This window comes from Diuraphis noxia, unplaced genomic scaffold, assembly GCF_037042655.1.
Source record: "Diuraphis noxia isolate RWA-SAM2 unplaced genomic scaffold, SU_Dnox_SAM2 contig0001, whole genome shotgun sequence".
Classification (NCBI taxonomy): domain Eukaryota; kingdom Metazoa; phylum Arthropoda; class Insecta; order Hemiptera; family Aphididae; genus Diuraphis; species Diuraphis noxia.
Window position 1 is genome coordinate 59,077,348 of NW_028301711.1, and position 23,168 is coordinate 59,100,515.

General features: G+C 30.1%; 1 protein-coding gene and 1 pseudogene across 1 annotated transcript; one reads left to right on the plus strand and one right to left on the minus strand.

Moving 5' to 3' along the window:
• Window positions 1–17,251: 17,251 nt before the first annotated feature.
• LOC149061029 (uncharacterized) lies at window positions 17,252–18,868 on the minus strand. Its single transcript, XM_089214943.1, has 4 exons — window positions 18,844–18,868; window positions 18,464–18,473; window positions 18,007–18,372; window positions 17,252–17,924 (listed from the first exon to the last, which is right to left on the minus strand). The coding sequence occupies exons 1-4, from the start codon at window positions 18,866–18,868 to the stop codon at window positions 17,252–17,254; spliced, it is 1,074 nt and encodes a 357-aa protein (XP_089071069.1).
• A 1,213-nt stretch (window positions 18,869–20,081) lies between these two features.
• Window positions 20,082–22,922, plus strand: LOC149061030 (52 kDa repressor of the inhibitor of the protein kinase-like; annotated as a pseudogene).
• The last annotated feature ends 246 nt before the right edge of the window (window positions 22,923–23,168 follow it).

Consider the following 23,168-nt stretch of genomic DNA (forward strand, 5'->3'; position numbering starts at 1 on the left):
AATATAGTTAAATCAATTGATAAAAAAAGATACATGTATAAATATAGACATATAGTAGTTATAATGCATAATATTTTGTAAAATAATATAAAAACTAAAAAAAACAACTGTTTATTAAAAATAAAAAAAATAATATTGTTCAATCAAGTAAAACATTTTAAATAAGAACATAATAATATATAAAATAAGTAAGCTATATTTATAATTTAACAAGTTCATTTATTTCTTGCTCAATAGAATCAACTTCTATTTGAGCAGTTTCCATTCAACGTATCTTCTTTTCTCATAACTGTTGTAATTAATCCATCATATGTTTCTTTTTCGAAAGTTTTTCTTTGTGTTCACTATCAGCTTTTTTTTCATTTTTAATGCTTCCTCATAGTGTTGTCTAGCATTTCTTACATTCAATATAAGTTTTTTGGAGATAATTATGTTACTTATACCACCAACCTTATTAATAGCCGACCATACGTGACGTTGAGCAATAAGTGATTCCTCTTTTAAATTTGTTATCAGACATTCTTTATTTACAGAAAATCCACGTTCTATAGAAGCATTACCATATGAAAATATAAGAACTTTGTTTAATACATTCATCATTGCAGATGACAGGTTGAAAACAATGCCAATATTTGCCCAAAAACTGTCAAGTCTTACTTCATTCCGGGAAAATTGTTTTGCTCTTTCTATAAAACTTTTATTTGAGCACAAAATAGAAAATTCTCTTTCAAGTTTATCGCCTACTACTCGTATACCACTAACCCAATGATTTTCCACAAATATTTCTAAGGTAGCTTTAAATCTATAATATGCCACCTTTACAGATGAAACAATATTATGCTTGGATCACAAAATGATATACCTTTTACCATCTTATACTTAATAGGTGATTTTAACAATAACTTCAAACAAATTGTTTGTAAAATTAATTGACCATCTGTTTTGAAAATTAAAATATCTTTGTCAGTAAATTAATCAATAGAACGAATAGCTTCTCTTGTACTGAAACCAAGGTTTATTTTTTTTTGCACCAATTAATTTAGTTTTATCCAAAACATCAATTTCTGTAAGTTTTCTTTTTCCATTATTTCTGGTTTTACAAAGCTGCTAATCATAAACTGTAAAATGTTTTGTAAATCAGTATAAAGATAGGGACCTAAAGGTTCATCGTTTTGAAATTGTTTCAAAAAAGGTTTAAGTTGACCTGCTATAGTCTTAAAATATGCCAATTTGGGTTGTATAAATGGATCACTTAATCCTTTCACCATTTTACTGTAACTGTATGATGTTGGCTCTCTGTTTGTATTTTTTACACCTTCAACGTAAGCTCTTAAATTAGGCAATAATTTTTCAGCCCGTTCAGCCACAATAATATTTTGCAACCATCGTACAGCACAAAACTTCAATGGGAATTCAGATGAACCAGAATAATTAATTAAATCTATTCTGCGAGCAGGAACATTTTTAAATAAATTATAAATGGCTCTTAGGAAATCTATTATTTCCCATTTAGGTGCCTTTACACCAGCTTTAAAAGCATTATGCAATGTGTGAAGGCCACACGTCCCAATGTCAATAATTGTTGGATAGATTAATATATATAATGATGAAACAAATTGGCGCACCCTCAAAATATCCCATGCATTAAAATATCCCTCGTTCAAAATATCCCCCGTTAAAAATATCCCCGTCACAAATATCCTACGTTGAAAATATCCCCGTTACAAATATCCCAATTAAAAATATTCTATATTCAAAATATCTTCAGTAGTATTATCCCTTAATTTATAACAATATACATAAAAAAAGATTTTTAAACTTTAAACTTTTTTTAACTTCTCATCAATTAGGTTATAGTTATATCAACATACATATTATTTGTAAATCATAGTGTATAATGAATATAAGTAGAATTCAATATAATAGTCATATAACACTGAACACTTTTAACATTATTTTTTAAATAAAATATACATATAAAAGATTTTTTTAAATGAAAAATTACACGCAATGCCTTTTAAATAGTTAAGTACAGTAACATGTTCATAATTAAGAACCACTTCTTTTAATTTTTTATCTAATTTCTCGTAAATTTTCTTTTTTTTAACGGGTAGCTCACCAGACATGTATTTTTCAATTTTTGCTTCTTGGAGGCCTACATAATTGTAATAATATTACTTAAATAAAAATAAATAAATAATAATTGTATATTTTATTTACCTAGCTCTAATTGGAGACACTTGATAAATTTCCATATCGATGCATGATGAGCTCCTAGAGATCCATTAAAGGCATGGTGCCACCCCTCAACGGCATTGTTTGTGCGAGGCTTATTGTCAATAACTGATTGATAACAATTCCATAAATCAATATTAAAATGTGCTCCTCTTCGCCCTAAACGTCCAATCCACGTGTCTTCAAAATACATTATTATAGATTCTAATAGTTCTTCATTTTGTATATGATATTCTGATTCAATAAGCTCATCAAAGGCTTCGATTACCTTATTTGGTGGTATAAATGACAATGAACAAAGAAGTCGAACTTGTAATGAAAATTCAGAATCTTGACCATATTTTATCTGTAGGCCACTATTTTGTATTTTCCTCCAAACACACTGAGTAAAATGAAAAAAGCAACCTCTAATAACCACCGTTGGAAATTCTTCTTTAAAAGTTGATATAAAAGCATTTTCAAAGTCAACCATTAACATAGATGGCTTCAGATTTGGTTTCTTAGTTTTTAAAAATTTAAAAATTTCTGAATACGTTTCTTTTGTTCGGTCAGTCATTAAAATATAAATTAAAGGATGTTGCATTTTTTTTACAAGCGTGAATTGTATAAAGTTGAGAAAACAACGGTGGAACAGATTTAAAAGTTCCATCAGCCATCCAAACATCCGATTAACTTAAAAAATCTAAATTGTTTTCTGTAGTAAATATTAAACTACGTTTTCCTTCCTTGTTAATATCGTGTAACAAAAATGGAACCCCCGTTTTGGTTACCTTATATTGGTCTGGTAATATTAAATCAGTTATGTTGATTGGATTTGTAGGGTAATCATTATATTTATTTCTTGTTCTACGTACAGTCTGAGATAACATATCAATTGGTGGTAATTTACTTACAGTTATTTTAGATACATCTGAAACTATTTTACTGACTACATTTCTTGTAGGTTCACATGACGTTTTAGCTTCATTTTTTAATGTATCAATTGCTTCTTTAACATTAACTTTAACAGCATTTGGAGGGTGATTATGTGTGGGTATTTTTATAATTTCTCCTAAAAAAAAATAAAAAAAAATTGAATTGACTGAAAAAAACAAATATATTATTTCATTTCTACTGAACGTGTGTGAAGTTGGGTGACCAAAGATAGGTGACTGTTTTTCGGACGACTAGTGATAAGAAACGTTGTACGTTTGGTTGCGTTTAATTCAAATTTAGGTGTATAGTATTATTACATTAAAAATAGATGTCGCACTATGTCATGTAATAATTATCTGTCTTAAAAGTATAATATTATAAATAAATATTCTATTGGCGTCATTACCATGATAATTATACCGAACATATTCATCATACCATTATGATTTGTAATAAACCAATAATAATAGAAACTAGAAAGTTAGGTTATAACTTATTAATCTCTCAAAAATATAATACATGTTCCAAGTTCTAACAAATATACGTTGTTTGAAATGTTTAAAGATGTGAGTTGTTAGAGATCATATTTTATGGAAACGTGTATTTTGTTTATTATATTGTGGTATAACCATTGTTTGGAAATGTAAGTATTTTCTTTGTTATTTAATTATCTAGTTGTATTTTAATGTTGTAATATTCCGTTTACTTATCCACATAACGATTGTTAGTGAAAACGAAAAATATCCACAACTACATTATCTGTTTAATACCAAATATTTGAGCCCGCCTCAATATTTTACAGTGATCTATGTAGTTATTAGATATATTGTAGGTACATTAAGAAGATGGATGGACATTTTGAGCTTAGAAAACTGTTGTATGACATATTAAAGTTATATTCTATAAACGTAAAAAATAATCTTAATGATTTTAACAGGTTTAAAAATAACAGGAACTATTTCTTTATATTTTAAAGTAATATTGTATTTGATTTATGTGTTTAATTTTTCAATATTAATTACTAATTAATAATTATATTAGATACACTCAAACAATTAAAAATATTATAATAAATTATTAAATAATTATTTAAATATTTAATGCATTTAATTATTAAGAATGATTCTGGATTTTAATTGGCTTCAATATTAACATCTCATATAAAAGTACTTATATATTTTTCTGCCAATAAACACCTATAGAAATAATGAAATTAATATTTTATAATGTGAGCTATTTTATACATATAAACATTATTGTAGGTGCTGATAAATTTTTATATATAATATAATTAATACTTAAGTGTATGTCGTCATATCCAGACGTATGATCGTTTCATAATGATCTGTTTATTTATTGGAAATAAAATCGCTTCTCCTGAAAAATCAGTATTTTAGCAATATTACGTTTTTCAATTACACCCCTCAATTATTCAGGGACGGTGCTTTGGAAGGGTAAGTGGGTAGGCTGGTATTTTGATATATGTCCTTCATAAACACCTAATAGCCAATATTTTTTAAAACTGAGTACAATTTCATATACTTACTTAACATTTTTGTTAAGGGGTAGTCAGAAAAAAAAGCCAGGGAAAAATTCCACGAAAAAAAATCCAGGGGAAAAATAAGCCACAGAAATAAAAGTCAAATTACTGCAATAATCTAACATACCTATAACAATTAACATTAAAGTATTAAATTAGGTATTATTTAAAAATTGTAAACAGATTATTGGTCAAATGTATAAAAAATAATTATAATTAAATATATAAAAAAATTAAATTTTAAGTATTATTCAAAATTTTTAAACATTGGTCATATTGTATACATATATTTATACATATTTTGTGGATATTATCTTGAAATGAAATAATTTATGTCTTACACCCTAGATATGTATAAGTATAATGTATATACTTTGTACAGGGTGATTCAGGATTCTTTTTTAAATGAACATGTTGCAGTATGAAATACATGCTATATTTGAAATAAATTAATTTATGTATATTTTTAATTTAAACTCTTTGTTTAATAAAATCAATAAATTCATTGCTGTTTAGAATCTAAAATATATTTATTACTATAAATAATAAATAATAACATATAACCTGTGTATTAATAATTATAGATATTTATATTATGTATACAATATGACCAATAATGTGTAAACATTTTTTAAATAAACCCTGCAATTGTGTGTTGGTTGAAGTTGTGCCTTTTCGGCATAATGTGTAATACCCTGGAGGGTTCGTTAGAGGAGATTTTGAGACCGGTAAACATCGTAGGTATTTCGGAGGGAATATTATTTTAGTACTTTGGTCGATGGTCACCGGCTTCAGTGAAATTGTCGCCCGATTGTAATTTCAATCGTAATATTATCGTCGAGTCGCTGGTGGCGGCCGGGGAGAATAAACCGCGTATTATAGGCACTGTTAAAACTGGATTCATGACAATATAAAAAATACTACATTGACTATTTCTATTATTACAATATTGAATATAATATAATACAAAATTATCATTATCCTACGGAATACAGAGACGACACAAAAAACACGTTTTTCCCAAAATACATTGAAATTATTTCAATTATCTTTATTTCTTCTGTCAATTTTTATAAAATCATCAAATGACCAAAAAGTAAAAACTGACAAAATAAATGAAACACTCATAAAAATTTAATTTGATTTTCTGGTAGACATTTTTATTTGATAAAGGTAGACGAACTTAAAAGGAATCATTTATTATATTTTCAAATCTTAGTTTTAAAAAGAAAATGTTTTATGAATTTCTAGCTTAAAATAATTTGCGAATTTCCGTGATTTTTACGTATGTTGTCAAAATTCAAACTTTGAATGCTTGTAAAAAAAAAAATTGTGACCATGAATTTATTTTATTTTTCAAATACTATTGTAACAATATGTTAGGAATCTTGTATTGAATTTTCAAATGTTACATCTCAATACTAAACTCAAAATGATTTGCACATTTTCGTGATTTTTACGCCTTTTTCAAAATTTGAACTTTTAATGCGTATAAAAGAATTTATGACCATGTATTTTAAATATTTTTTACCGTCATTGTAAAAATATATCAAAAACTTTATATTACATTTTCAATGTTTTTGACTCGACGAATAAAATTGTATTCTCATGTATAAAAAAAATCCAAAAAATTGGACCTAAAAAACCTAAAAACCAAGTGAAAATATTTTGAAAATGTTATCGTGTAAAGCAAAATATGGTAATATAAAACCAGTGAAAATTTCATGTTTTTAGTGGAGTACGGTAAAAGTTTTAACTTTTTAGTCGTCCTCGTATTCTCTAGGTCTTCGTTATTGTTGTATACGCAATACGCTCCGTAATAGATCTCGAACAATATTGTAAATGTAATATCGTAAAAAATCAAGGCCGGAAATTGGGGGAAATAATTTAAAAATAGCTAGATAAACAATGAAATATTCAATACAATATCATTGATTAAATACAAATAGATAGCCCACGCCTGTACGTTGTTCGGCAGCGCTATTTGGACCAGCTATTTGGACCCGAAAATATATTAGTTTGGACCCCAGACGTTAGAGTTCGCATTGACTGTTGTTCATTATTAGAAAAAACGATAAAATTTTTATTTATTCCATGAAAAACATTGATAGTGCTATTACCGAGTATTGATAAAACAAAACGCGGTAAAGGTAAACACTAAACAGTAAATACTAAATACACAATACACATCTCAACAATACTGCATGGCTCATAAAGACATAAAGTTTTTGTAACTTGTAAATAGTAAATTATATTTTGAACTTGGTAATTGAACTTAGTAATTATATTTTAATACAAAATATATATTATAGTTAATAAGCAATAATTCTTTACTACTTTCATTATGGTAACTATCAATTAAAAATAACTAAATTATTATGTTGATTGTAAAAAACATCAGTCTTGGATCAAGGCATCAAGCATTCAAGCTCATATATAATTATTATTGATGAGAATAAGTTTGGTCTTATTTATAGGAATTAGTGGAAGAATACTAAAACACAAAATTAAAAAAGGTGAAACAATCTTATATTTAACATTGATTTATGCAAAATATATATACTTATTTTATCAATATATTTAGTAATCATATAGCTACAAGTTAAATTTTAGCCACTCAAAACAAAAATGAATAATATATAATAAAAAATAAATAAAAATCATAAAAAATACCAAATAAGAAATCATCCAACATATTATTCAGCTGATTTTAAAATAATATTTTTATAATGAATATTCCTTATAAATGACACATAAAATAAATAACGAAATACAATTCTGTTTAAAAGTAAATTAAAATCATTTAAAATATTAATAAAAGTATAACATATTACAAAATAACATATTTAAACATTCTGTAATATAGATAACTTATCTTTATTTTTTTTTGTTTTCATATTTTTGGACATAATATTAAAATCTCTTAACAAACGACAATGTATTAAATGAACGGTGATGTCTGATAAATGACTTTGGCAACTATTTTCAATATTTAAAAAGGATATAAATTTATTTCAGTATCTTTTAAAATAGTTACATAATTTTTTTTTTGAGGATTTTTTTCTATTTTTTTTTTATAAATTTGTTGTGATGATTTAACAAAGTTAACAAATTTTTCTGTTGGTAACATTAATTTTGTTGGAAGAGAATCCTTATTTTCATATGATTTAAATTGAATCAAGAGCTCACTATTGTTTTCAAAATATTGATCTTTCTTAAGAAATATATATTTACATAAACCACAGTTAATTTTGTTAATAAATTTGAACCCTAAATAACCTGCAAAATATGTGTTGTCTTCTATAATAACATTTTTAAAATTATTTGTTGTAGAATCTATTTTTGAAGTTGGATAAGAAGAATTTAATGATAATAAGGAAGACGTACTATGATCAGAATCAGAATCTAAATTATTTGTAGTATCTAAAATGGAAGTTGTAAAATCAGTTAGTATATTTTTATCATCGTCTGCTTCGCAATTACTTGAATTGGAAGGTTTTATTAAATTTATTTTTGAATTTATTCGGAATGTTGTTCTAAATGTTCTAGATGTAGGGTTTCGGTTATACCCACCTCTTTGTCTGTACACTGAAAAAGTATTTTCAAGAAAATCTTGATTTAACCTAGCAGTCATAAGGTATTCAAACCCAAATTCTTTTTGATCTTCATATAAATCTATTATGGCTGTAATAAGAAAAATGACACCCGAATTGCACATTGGACATTGGAAGCAAAGGAAGCATTTCATAAATGTATAGAACTACTAGAAAAATCAACATATTTAGCACACCCACGTGAATCAGCCAAATTAACGCTTACTACAGATGCCAGCAACAGAGCAATCGGCGGAGTCCTACACCAAGTAGTTAACAATCAAATGCTTCCACTGGGATTTCATAGTCGTAAGCTAACAACTACCTAGCAACGCTACTCGACGTATGATAGAGAATTACTTGCTATATACGATAGCTGCAAACATTTCATTCACTTATTAGAAGGCAGAAACTTTACAATTTATACAGACCACAAACCTTTGATTAATGTCATTCAACAAAAACCAGAAAAAGCGTCGAAACGACAACAACGACAACTTTCATTTATATCACAATTAAGTACTAACATACAACACGTTACCGGATCGAGTAACATTACCGCGGACTACCTTTCCAGAATCGAAAGCATATCAAGTACATCAGATCCAATAAACCTAATAGAAAAGATAGCCAACGCGCAAGACGAAAACTACACATTAACTGACACCAGTCTAAAAATTCAAGACATGGAAACAGAAGGAAGCTGAAAAATCAGATGCGACACAAGCACTGGCAAAATACGACCAATCGTTCCACCATCACAACAAAGAAAAGTGTTTTCAGCAATGCACAACTTATCTCATCCTGGAATAAAGGGAACTTTTAGCCTAATCAAACCACGATTCGTATGGAAATCAATAAAAAAAGACATAACGACATGGGTAAGATCATGTGAAAACTGTCAGAAATCAAAAATATACAGGCACACAGTCAACCCAATTGGCAATTATAATCCCCCAAATGGTCGTTTCGAACATATACATATTGATATAGTCGGTCCATTGCCCCCATCTAAAAGTTATAAATACATATTGACCATAATTGATAGATTCACAAGGTGGATAGAGTCAGTACCCATGCAAGATATGACCGCAACATCATGTGCAACAACTCTTATTCAACACTGGATTGCAAGATTTGGAGTACCCCACAAAGTAACGACTGATCAGGATAGACAATTTGAGTCAACATTATACAAACAGTTATCAAAGATATTAGGCTTTCAAAAAATATGTTCATCACCGTATCATGCACAAGCCAACGGAATGATAGAAAGAGTACATAGAGCACTGGAAGCCGCTATAACATGCAAAGGTAACACTCATTGGTCTGAAGAACTACCTCTTATTTTATTAGGTTTACGTACAACGCTTAAAAAAGACTTGAAAGCATCTCCAGCTTAACTAGTCTACGGTCAAACACTAAGACTACCGGGACAATTCTTTGAAGAAACAAAACACCTACCAGAGACAACAGATTTCATAAAACAACTTCAATCACAAATTTCCAAAATAGCTCCAATAGTATACCACCATAAATCATCATCAAATTGCACCCACATACCAAAAGACTTAGAAACGTGTACCCATGTATATCAACGAATCGATGCTTTAAGACCAAAGCTAACATATAAATAGGTACGAAGAACCGTTCAAAGTGCTAAAAAGAAGACCTAAAACATTCGATCTTCAAATCAACGGCACTACAAAAAAAAACATCAATTGATAGACTCAAACCCGCTTACATAGAGAATAAAGTACTTAGACGTGACACAGAAACAATTCAGTCAGCCAATTCAACTCAGGGCGGTCAATCAAAAACAACACGATTAGGACGAAAAGTACGTTTTTCTAAATATTTAACTAGTAATTATATAACATAAAATTATATAATCAATAAATTGTAAATTGTGGATTTCTTAAACTATAACTATTTATTTCAAATTATTTAAATATTTGTGTTTGCTCAAAGCAAAAATATTTATAAGATGCGCAACCGTGTATAGTTTTTTTCAGGTAAAAAGGTAAAAAGTCCACAATCGTGTTACGCCCATTTGAACACATCTCACCAGCTTGTACCTACTATGCCGAAGCGACCAAAACGCAGGTGTTTCAAATGTGGGTCTTCAAATCATCAAATTAGTCAATGTCCTGAATGCAGCACGTTGATGCGTTAGGCTGCAACCATATATTGGTTATTGAAGGGTGTACTTTTAACCAAGCACTGTTAATTAGACAAAACTGTGACCCAGAAATTAAAAAGATTATTAAAATGCTAGAGTTTTCAGAGCACAAGCTCTATGAACTTCGAAAAGGATTGGTTTATAGGAAAAGTAATGGGCTTCTTCTGTTCCATGTCCCCTCTGATATGTTTAGTAATGTAATAAGATCATGCCATGACGATATGGGCCATGTTGGCATTAATCGTACGACAGAAAATATTAAAAGAACATATTGGTTTCCTAACATGTCTGAAATAATTAAACAACATATTGAAAACTGCCGTAAGTGTATTATTTTTTCTTCAAAAACTGGTAAAACAGAAGGGTTACTTAAATTGGTAGATAAAACTGATATCCCCTTTTTTACCATACACATTGACCATTATGGTCCCCTAAATCCGACAGTGGGTAACTATCATATGTATATTTATTATAGTTGACGCATTTAGTAAATTCCTCAAATTGTACCCGGTTCGCTCTGCTGAGACTTGTGCAAAACTTCTTGAATACTTCTCTTACTATAATAAAATGATCAGAATTGTTCCAGATAAAGGTACAAGTTTAACCTCTGATATGTTTAAGGACTTCTGTAAAGAGCACAATATTCAACATATTCTTATTGCTGCAGGGTCCCATCAAGCAAATGGGCAGGTGGAACGTTATAACAGAACAATTAATGCAATGATTTCAAAAATCATGCATGAGAAAGGGAAAAATTGGAATGAGTTTTTACATAAAGTGCAATTTGCTAGCAACAATACATACATATAACCGGAATATTAAAAATACACCTAGCATGTTACTATTTGGGTTAAATCAACATGGTGAGACAAATGATTGTCTTAGGATGGTTCTGGATGCTGAAAATTGTGTGGATAACCGTGACTTGGTAAATTAATACCTCTTCATATTTCTGTGTATTTTATTTTATTATGTTATATTATATGTACTATATATAAGTAATTTTGTTTTGAAACATTCTAATTAATATTATTATCATTTACTATTTTATATATTTTTTAAAACGGTTTTTTGTTTTGTTTTATACTACATGTAGGTACATTGTACTAGTTGTTAATTTTTTTTTTTTAACATACATACTCAGTTTATTTTACTTTATTATAATATATTGTTTTCTATTGTGCACTATATTACTATTTTGCCAAGCATAAGTCATTTTGTTTATTTATTGTTTCAATTTGTTATACTATAATATAACTTGTTGAATGGAGACCACTCATGGCTAGGTATGGCCGAGTTGTAGTTGTTGGCCGCTACTAGCGTTCAGTGCTAATAAAAAAAAAAAAAGGAAATACAATAACACCGAATGCGCTTTCACACTATGAATTAGAAATGATGAATAAAAAAAAAACATTTAATATATGTTTATGCGTGATTTGACTATATTATAATAAATGAAGTATAAATTGATATGATATAAATAAATGTAAACAATATAAATTGATGAATATAATATGAATATGATTTTTTTTAAGTGCTTAATTAGCACACGTGAATATAATAACAAGATATGTGTTTATGTTCATGTAGTATGTTGTTGTGTTATGTCATTTTGGTTTATGTTATCGTTTTCAAGTGTATGTAACGGTGCGATCCACAGTTGCAGCCTCTGTCGGCGGAAGCTTATCAGGCTCATGGCTAAATAACATGGTATGACAGCAACTCTGACGATATTCAGTTGTTACGCGCATTCATTGTTATCACTTGTAAAATGACGTCAGCCGGTCCCACTATGTGAAATACTATTTGGCGGGAATTCTTATTATTCTAATATATTGTATTGAATTAACATTTTCTATAAATATACTATATTATAGTTATTACTGCTGCATATTTAGAGTGATTATAATTCATAATGTAGAGTAATGGAAAAATGGAACATATTATAATCATTGTTTGTTATTACTTATTGTCATTGTTTGTTGTTTTTTTATTTATATAGAAATTAACTATTAATTATTAATTAATTAATTTTATAAAAACTATTATTTTAATTATTTTTTATGATAATTCATAAGTGATAAATTGAATTTATCTGTTATCATAAATCATAATACAATATTTGATTCGCGCCCTTTTACAGAGACCGGATGACGTAGTCGTTATGCGCAGTACGCAGTTGCTGTCATATCATGTTATTTAGCCATGATCAGGCCTTCGTGCGCGACCGGCCAGCTGTGGAATCATTATCAGTGTTTTCGTCAAATTTTCGGTTATGTTCAAAAGTTTTAAGTATTTCAGTAAGTCATGCTTTCAGTGTCACAAAGTTCTTAGTTTTCCATTGTTATTGTTTAGTGTGGTGACACTGAAAGACCGGTTTCTCGCTAGTTCGGTAAATGTTCAAGTTTGTTTTCTGTCACTTCGTTTTTCCGCTGCCAAGTCAACTTTGTGTTCAAGTTCAATCTACGTCTTTTTCTGTCATGTCCAGTTGGCAGTCGTCCCAAACCACGTTGTTGTGAATTTGTGAATCAATCGTCTGGCAATTATCGTTCACTGCAATTTTTATTGCCATCATTAATTTGTTGTCCCCAGTTCTAGGGTGGTTAAAATTACCAGCGATTTGTGAGTCAACGTGTGTTTGGTACCTCATGATTTGTGGGGACATTTGTATTTTGTGCACTGTCAAGTTCCGGCTGCATTCATTGTTTCATTGTTGTGAAGTCTTCGTGAACAGTTGTCGACACACATCCGCACGTACGCAGGGTCAATTTGTTTTATTGTAACTATTGATATACCTACAGGCCCTGGTGTGGTAGCGTGGGTGTAAAACCAGGTGTGTGTCTCAACTGTTATGTGAGTTTTGGTCGACCAAAGATTTGTGTTTGTATGACCGACGGGTCTCATGTATTATATATTATATTTATTGTAAAGGTCGCCTTAGGCACTATAGTTATACTCCTTATTTATTGTAAAGGCTGCCTGAGGCACTGTATTTATACTTGTATTTATTAGACACAATATAGTCATACATTATTGCATACAACACTGTTACCTTATATTATTATCTTTTTGTATTCGCCATATTGGCATACTCATAGTAACCTATTTTCCTGTAATAAAATAACTGCCACCAACTATCGGATATTTTTATTTTACTCTGGATGCGCTGAGGTAGTGGTCATGTCTGGTTGCCTACCTCACCATCGTGAAGGCTCTACTTATTATTAACTATACTTAATAAGCGCCGACACGGCTTCAATATGCTTTTAAGTGCTTGATTAGCACATGTAAATATAATAACAAGATATGATTTTAAGTGCTTGATTAGCACATGGGAATATAATATAAGTTGTGAATATGTGCTTGATTAGCACTGACTGTAATATAAAATTAATTGAAGAATATGAATATAATATGAATACCCTGCAATGGCCAACGATGTAATAAAAAATAATATAAATATAATGATATAATATGCCCCAGTCGATCAAAGTATACAACTGAGTATAACATATTACATGCATGTGACTTAGTCGGCGAGAATACAAGTGATTATAATATAAAATCTAATATATAATAATCTAATATAATACGTATAAAACAAAGTACTCACAGTAACAACACAGGCGGTTACCTTAGGCGGTGGATTTTATCCCACGCGACCGTGCCGGAAACGTATATTTTATAATAATAAAGAGTAACCGCACGTGCGACCGCTTTAAGGTAACCGCTGACGAACAACTCACAGGACAACGCGCCACAAACCTGAATATATATGACCACCCTGCAGGGAAAAATATAATATACTAGTTGAAGATATGATTTTAGGAACGAATACTTCACCAGATAAACTTGAAGAAGAAGGCTTGATAATAATGAAACAAAAGTGAAAGCTCTGCACATGTGCTTTGAATATGAAGTGTACTAATGTAGTATGTAGCCAACGAACAAGCGATTTCTTCGGACCTATGAATAATAGAAGTAAAAGAGAGGCTCGGAGCTGATGCGTCCAGCCTTTTATAACCTTTGCTGTGGACAGTGTCATCGAGATACAATAAAATAATAAGTTTAGCACAATAGTTGATGACACTGAGAACAGCAAGGACAATACAATTAAAGGTATATAATAACAAGAAAAACTAGACTGGAAAAAAAATCAGTGGATAAAAAACATAATAAAATAAAATTGAGGTTTTGGCCAAGCTTTGACATGAAAAAGTATAACGACCAATGAACGAGACGTATACTAATGCAGTACCACCTTTGACACAAATAAGGCCAACGAAACCGACTTTTGGTGGCACTGGGACTATTACATGATAATATATAAAAGGCAAACATTGAATAAAAATAAGTTATTGAGAGCAATTAATACGAAAGAATACAAAATATAAAGCCGTTACAGCTACGCACGCCGCTCACTATCAGCTTGATAAGAGCATATCGCTGGTATCGTAGCCGACAGGGAGACAACGTGCGCAGTCATGGCATTACAACGATAATACGCGAAGTTAGTGATAACATATTCCAAAGACGTTGTAATACCTTGAAACCCAAACAAATATTTCGCCCATAAGAAATACACAGTAAATAATTTGGAAATTAATTCATTAATTAATTTAAGTATATTTTGCACAAAATTTCAAATGCATAATGTTCATCGTAGAAAAAGGAATTATAAAGTTATTAGATTCAAACTTAATTCTTTTGTAATTTTAAATTTACTAAAAAAATTAATTTGGCGGGAAAAAAGTTAATTATATAATATGCAAATTCTAACTATTTAGGATATAAATAAAACATGGTTCTCTAAACATTAAAACCTTGAATAAAAATTACTATAGAGTAGTAAAATATTATCAACCATCTTTATTTATAAATTGATGTTCATTCTTTTTATTACCTTATGCGATTAAAGTTTCATACCTGCAGGCTGCATATTACATTCCAAAGTTCTAGTTTTAAAAAATCATTAGGCATGACTCAAAAAAGTGCGTTAAGTTTTTCAACTATATCTGATTATTTTAAAATTAATCAAAAACAGTTGAAAAGAGGTGAACTGTCATTTTTAGCCGGATACGTTTCAAAAATTTATTCTGATCCCGACGGACTTATTAAGGGTGATGTTAAAGCCAGTATGAAACAAATTACATATCATGTGCAGGTGATTTTATATTAATATTATATGCATTATATTATAATGTATAATTATGTGTTAAATTTGAGTAACTTTTATATTGATAAAGTTTAGTATTTAATTTATTGCACTGACAATACAGTGTTGATAGTGTAATGTAGTGTTGTACAGACATACATATTATTATTATTACAAATTTGTGTAATATCCAACAATTAATGCCATGTTTTTCTATAGTTGAAATTTTTAGTAAATTCTTACTAAAAAGTATCCCAAAGTTTAAATAATTATAAGTTAGGTACCTCCCTGTGAGTGCATAGTAACTATAAATTATAAAATAAATTAGTTTAATGTTATGAATTATGATATTAAACACAGTATAAAATACTTTAATTTTTTAAGCTATGTGGATACCTATCCGGTTCTAACTTCACTATTTATTTTAGATAGTCTTAAATGTTGACCCAATAGCTGACTCTCTGTGTACATGCCCAAGAGGACAAAGCATTTGTCACCACATTGCTGCTATATGTATTTTTATCCACAACAATTTCAGCTCTACTGACTTACCATGTACTTGGAATACTAGAAAAAAAAATGATGACAATGAAGTTCAGAGCATTAAAGATATTTATCCATCAAAACCATATACAGCAACAAATAGTATTCCAGATGATAGTATTGACCGTTTTAAGCAAAGTCTTGCGTGTATTGGATTACCTGTTGGAGTAATGTGGTTATTAAAACCTGAACCTCTTATGCCACCACCAGAAATCTGTTTGCTAATTTCAATTGAAGAGGTTTTATTTTCAGAAGCATACATAGAATCGAATAATAAACGACATTTTCTCACAGAAAAACTTTTAGTCACTAATGACATTATTTCAAAAGTTGCTCAAGCAACTGTAGGTCAAGCTAAAAATGATCTATGGCTTATTTACAAAAAACATAGACTAACAGCTAGCAATTTTGTAGTTATAATATCAGGTATGACAAAAAAAGAGTACCAAAATCTCTTTTGAAGTCGTTGAATAATGAGTATGGAAGCATTAAACATGTCCGTGCAATAGAGTGGGGTCTGGCTAATGAATCAACAGCATTGCATATTTTACAAGAAACTGAAAATATTACAGTTCAACCAACTGGGCTATGGTTACACCACTGTGGATTTATTGGCGCTTCACCTGATGGTCTTATTGGGGAAGATGATATTGTTGAAGTGAAATGTCCATATAAATATAGAAATTGTAAATTATCTGATGTAATAACTGAAGATCAATCATATATAATTTACAAAATTAACAATGAGATATTCATCAACAAGCATCATAATTACTGGCACCAAATACAAGGCCAGCTATTTATGACCAAGAGAAGTAGATGCTTTTTAGTTGTGTGGACAACAGATGAAACTATCATAGTTCAAATCTGTAAAGAAACAAATTGGTCAAAACACTTTAACATTATTAAATCATTTTATTAAGAACATTATATTCCATACATTTTAGGTAAAAATTAATAGTTAATATTAGGTATGTATTAATATCTACAGGTAATATAAAAAAAAATTGTTTCAGAATTATTTAAATATTAACAGTAACTAAACATCACACAGATTAATAAATAAATTATACTTCTATAATTTACTTTTAATAATTATTACAATTTATTGACATTTTATCTCGAATTTCTTTGATTAAAGGAAATTTTAAATTAGTGAGAGCAGAAACTACTTTAAAAATACAATCACTGTGAGGCAATAATAATGTAGGAATATGATTTAAAATCCTGTAACATTTAATCCTACGTATGGCATGTTCTACATGTATACGAGCTCGAGCGATATTTTCAGTTAAATAAATTTGTTCTTTACTAAATTGTGGTGTATCATGAAATGGTGGTATATTTAGATGGACTCCAGTTGGCAAAATATCTCTAATTAAGAACCCTTTGTCGGCTAAAACTAAATCTCCTTCTTCTAGTTGTGCTAATAAACCACTATGTAAAGTAACATTTTTATCAGATGTTGAGCCTGGAAATAGATTACTACAAAATGTCACAACACCATTTGGCGCAACCCCTATTAGAGCTTTTAAGGTATGATGATGTTTGTAATTGCTATAAGTAGATTTCTGAATAACCATAGATTTTCTAGTTACATCAGTAGGAAACTCTGTACAATCAATTATGATCCTACAGTTAGTAAATGAACTAAAAGTATTTGGTAAGTACAATTTTTTCTTATTCCTAGATGGTATTTTATCCATACATTTTAGGAAAACATTTTCATAAATAGCATAGATCCAAGTAATAAATATATTAATAAATATATTAATAATAAATAATAATTATTAATTAAATATTAATATTAATATTAATATTAAATATTAATGATTAATAATTAGTATATGTAGCACGACTACAATTGAAACGCTGGGATAAATCTAAATGAGGTAAATTTAATCTCAGTTTCATTAATGTTAATAATAATTGATCCCGAGAGCTTATAGTTTTTACATTCCACCCCAAAAAATAATTTAAATTTACAACTCTAAACATCTTAAAAAGAGAATTAAAAACTGTTGAATTTGGTAAACCAGTATACACATTAACCAATTCATCACTGTTGCATATGGTCTCATAAGAAAATGAAACAGATAGCTTATACAATTTACTTTTTAATTCTTCATTTTCATTCTTAAGGATATGATTTTCAGTTTCTAATACTGTTACACTTGGAATTGATTGTGTAGACAGACCCGAAACAGATCTGAAAAATTACCAAATTTAATATTCAATGAAATATTTAATCGTGAAAATATAAATACTAGGTAGTTATTATAAAATTAAGTAATAGAAACATTGTATCATCTATTTTAAGAGTGGCAGAACATTTAGTTTAAATTAGTAACAAAAATAATATAAAATAAAATTCTCATCCAAAATCAATATTTTTATAGTTTTATAAACCATTTTCAAACAATTTGAAATCCTTTCACCCCCTGCAAATGGAATTATTATATCTTTCAAAACAATATGTAATATTTATGATAGGTATTAAAATAAAACTACTGAATTGTTTTGAATTTAAGGCCATTATGATATATTATCTATTCAAATATCTGCATTTAGTTCATGAATCATTTATCATTATAAAATACATAGTCTATTCAGGCACGTATTTGAGGGGGGGGGGGTGATAGGGGCGATCACCCCCCCCCCCCTCCATAAGTCCTTATACAGTCCGTCTTAATTCTTAGTATCATCTACTATTTTTTTAAATAAATTTTTATAATAAATTAACTAATTTACGATTTAAGAATAATTTTTAAGATAGTATCAGTAAAATCGTGATAATGATTTACACTGAGATAGTCGATAGATAAGAATATTCTTCTGTATATTCTTATCACGGTTAAAATATTATCAATCACATTTTTTGACGAAAAGATAAACGTTTTTCGAAAAAAATTTCTGAAGTAATTATTAGAATTGAGTTCTTGACAAATATTATAGCAGTTATATCATTATTTGTCAATAATTATGTCATAATTTTAATATTTTTATTATCTTATAATGAGCAAACGCAAGTTGAGTGGACAAAAAACTATGCTAACACAATGGTTACAGAATAAAACTCATTCAGAAAGGACAGAAGGTAAGAACAATATTATTTACTTAATTAAACTAATGTCTAATGGATAATTAATAATTATAATAAATATATACCTAATTATAATTTATTTCTTCAGAAAAACGATCAAAAATTGATAATGGCCATGAGCCACAATATAGTGTAAATTAAAATGCTCTTTTACCGTCAGATTTAAATTCAACTAATACTTGTAGTAGTACATCACAGGAGAAACCTTTATTTTTTAAATAACTACATTCAAAATATAGATAAATGCAAATTATGTATATAAATATTAAATAATAAATGTCAGGTTATAATTAAAAACATATATTTATAAATCAGGAGGACCAAAAGTGATTGATAGTGCTCACGTCCAACATCCTGTAGAAGGCAATAGCACTGAATTTAGTGAAGATATTGGTGATTATTTAAAGGAAACTAATGCATTTATATCAGATTATAACAAAGCTAAACTATTAGAGCTGTTCAACTTGCCTGGGAAAGATTTTGTATACCCATTCAGTTTACATAAAAAGAATAATAAAGAAGGAAAGAGGTATCTAAACAGATCATATTTTGAAAAATATAGTTGGCTAATGTATTCTAATAAAAAGAGAGGGTTATTTTGCAAGTATTGTGTTCTTTTCGCTGATAAAGGAGGAAAATGCAACAGTACAGTACTACAAAAATTTGTAGCTACACCATTAAACAAATATTCAAAAACCTCAGGGCAATCAGGTGATTTAGCAGTTCATAACAGCCATAAATATCACATAAACGCAGTTACCACCGCAGATTATTTTTTACGCAATCACAAAAATCCTCAAAAAGAAGTTATCAATATGGCACTCACTCATAGAAAAAAAACTGTTTTTGAAAATCGAGAGAGATTGAAACCAATTGTAGAGAGCATAATTTTTCTTGGTCGACAAAATATCCCCCTGAGAGGAAATTTTGATTCTGGAAAACTTTTCAACAATGAAGATAGTACACTTACAATCCCAAAGTCTATAATTACTAATCAAGGTAATTTTCGTGAACTATTAAAGTATAGAGTATTATCTGGGGATAAAGTGCTTGAAGACCATTTAAAATCATTAAACGCAAGAGCAACTTATATTAGCCCAATAATTCAAAATGATTTAATTACATGCTGTAAACATTTTATTATGAATAAAATTATTGACGAAGTTAAAGAAATTAAATACTTTAGCATCATATTTGATGAGACCACAGACATCAGTCATACTTCACAGATGAGTCTCATTTTAAGGTACATCTATAAGGGTATTAGAAAAGAGAATTTTATAGCATTCATTGACTGTCATAAACATGCTTTTTCCTCAAATAATGATAGTGAAGATGATGAAGTTGTGGATATAAACTCAACTATATTAGAACCAAAATTATATAAATATAAGTAATTCTACAGAAATTATACATGATGTCATTGATAACTTGGAAAATAAAAGAACCAATTGCTCTGAGGAATTCAACTTAATATTTGAAGTATGCAAAAAAGAAATGATAAAGCATGATATAGAAATAAAAAAGCCTCGAATAGTATGTCGTCAAACTGCAAGATCAAATTACCAAACAAGTACTATAGAGGATTATTACAGAGTGTCAATTTACATTCCTTTGCTTGACAATGTATTAGATGATCTCAAAAATAGGTTTTTAAATGAAAAAAATCAAGCAGTTTTGAAATTAACAAAATTAATGCCAAGAAATATTATTGAGGTGGATAGTGATGATGAAAATGAGTTAGTCAAACTATTCATTAAATATTTTTCTTTTCAAGATTGTAATATGAGTGAACTAGAACTCAAGTCAGAGCTATCTCTCTGGAAATCAAAGTGGAAAAGGGAAAAAAATGAAGGTGAATAAAATGTTTATCAACTTACTATAGTTTCATTCAAAAATATATGTATTACCAATAAAATAATGTATTTTTTGTTTTAGGGAAATATGATATTAAAAGTTTAGATGCTATTACATCCGCTGACATTTGCTGTGAAGTTATATATCCCAATATTAAGAGGCTACTTTTAATAATTGCATGTTTGCCCATTAGCGTTGCTTCAGCTGAAAGATCATTTTCAACATTAAGAAGGTAGTTTTTAAATTCGCTTGTTTTCTATTATGATTGCATCCGCTTGTGCACGCTAATCTGCTTGTATGATGTAACGGGATCAAACAGAGCGCCTATTTAGGTGGCGCGCTCTGTTTGCCCGTTACTCAACCATTCCACAACGCGCACATACAACACTCTTGCGAGGAGTGTAATCGACACACGCCGCCGCTCACTGACGGTACGGTCAATAGAGAGCGCTGGTCAGAAGCGCATACATAACCACCTGCCGCCCGTAACTTAAGTCAAGATTAATCAGGAACTTAGCGTCAAACCGATGGCAGAATCGAAATCGTCAATCTATTTACTAGCAAATTCATTAGCATTAAATATGCACCTACTCACCAAAACCCTTAAAATATTCAAAAGAACAAAACTATATTCTACATCAAACCGGATAGCGCATAACCGCAGATATATAAGTCGCTGAACACGGTATCATCACTCAGTCTCCCTGCCTAGCAGTGTGAACGTCCTCCGGACGGTACTAGTGACCGTTATCCACGGAGGCGATCCGCAGCAAAGCTCTCTTGATTCCCTAATCTGAACAGACCGGACGGTACTAGCGACCGTTATTCACGGCTGTTCAATAGATTAATCCGAATCGTCCCTATCACCCAGCAGCCAAGCCGTCGAGCCGTCGAGCCGTCGAGCCCTACAGAAGCCGCTACTGTCCCTATCATCCAGCAGCCAAGCCGTCGAGCCGTCGAGCCATACAGAAGCCGCTACTGTCCCTATCATCCAGCAGCCAAGCCGTCGAGCCGTGGAGCCGTCGAGCCATACAGGAGCCGCTACCGACCCTATCATCCAGCAGCCAAGCCGTCGAGCCGTGGAGCCGTCGAGCCATACAGAAGCCGCTACTGTCCCTATCATCCAGCAGTCGAGCCGTGGAGCCGTGGAGCCATACAGGAGCCGCTACTGTCCCTATCATCCAGCAGCCAAGCCGTCGAGCCGTGGAGCCGTCGAGCCATACAGGAGCCGCTACCGTCCCTATCATCCAACAGCCAAGCCGTCGAGCCGTGGAGCCGTCGAGCCATACAGGAGCCGCTACCGTCCCTATCATCCAACAGCCAAGCCGTCGAGCCGTGGTGCCGTCGAGCCGCGACAGAACTGTCACTGTCCCCATCATCAAATATTATACATCCGAACACACGAAAACCACCGTGAGTCAAATACAATAAACCTATATATGTCTTTCCCCCGTTTTGTAAAATCCCTTAGAATACTATAATTTAAATGTACGCTCGTTGAGCATAAAACTTCAAGAAAAAATTGTAAAAAACTTTAACGCATGGTTGTATGATTGTAATTATTTAAATAAAGAACCATCAAACTACAACAACAACCAGTCTCGTTACAATGATTTGAATGTTTGCTACATGCTTGCATATTCTGTAGATTAAAAACTTGGTTGCGCTCAAAAATGGGACAAAATCGGCTATGTGGATTAGCATTATTGAATATACACAGTGAAATAGAAATTGACACTCAAGAAATTATACAAAGGTTTGCTAAAATGAAAAGGAGACACGCCGATCTCTTATTGTAGAAAATGACAGATGTAATAAATTCATTATGACAATAACATATTATTTATATATTATTATCAATTATTAAACGATTATTTATTAACTATTTAAATTACAGTTGTTTAATAAATGTATTATTAGGCACAGCAAATTATTTTTAATGTAAGAGCACACCGGCTTAAATGAATTATAGAGGATTTGGACTAGGTATTCCTAAAAAAATTAATCACCCCCCCCCCCCCCCCCCCCCCAAGATGAGGTCACAG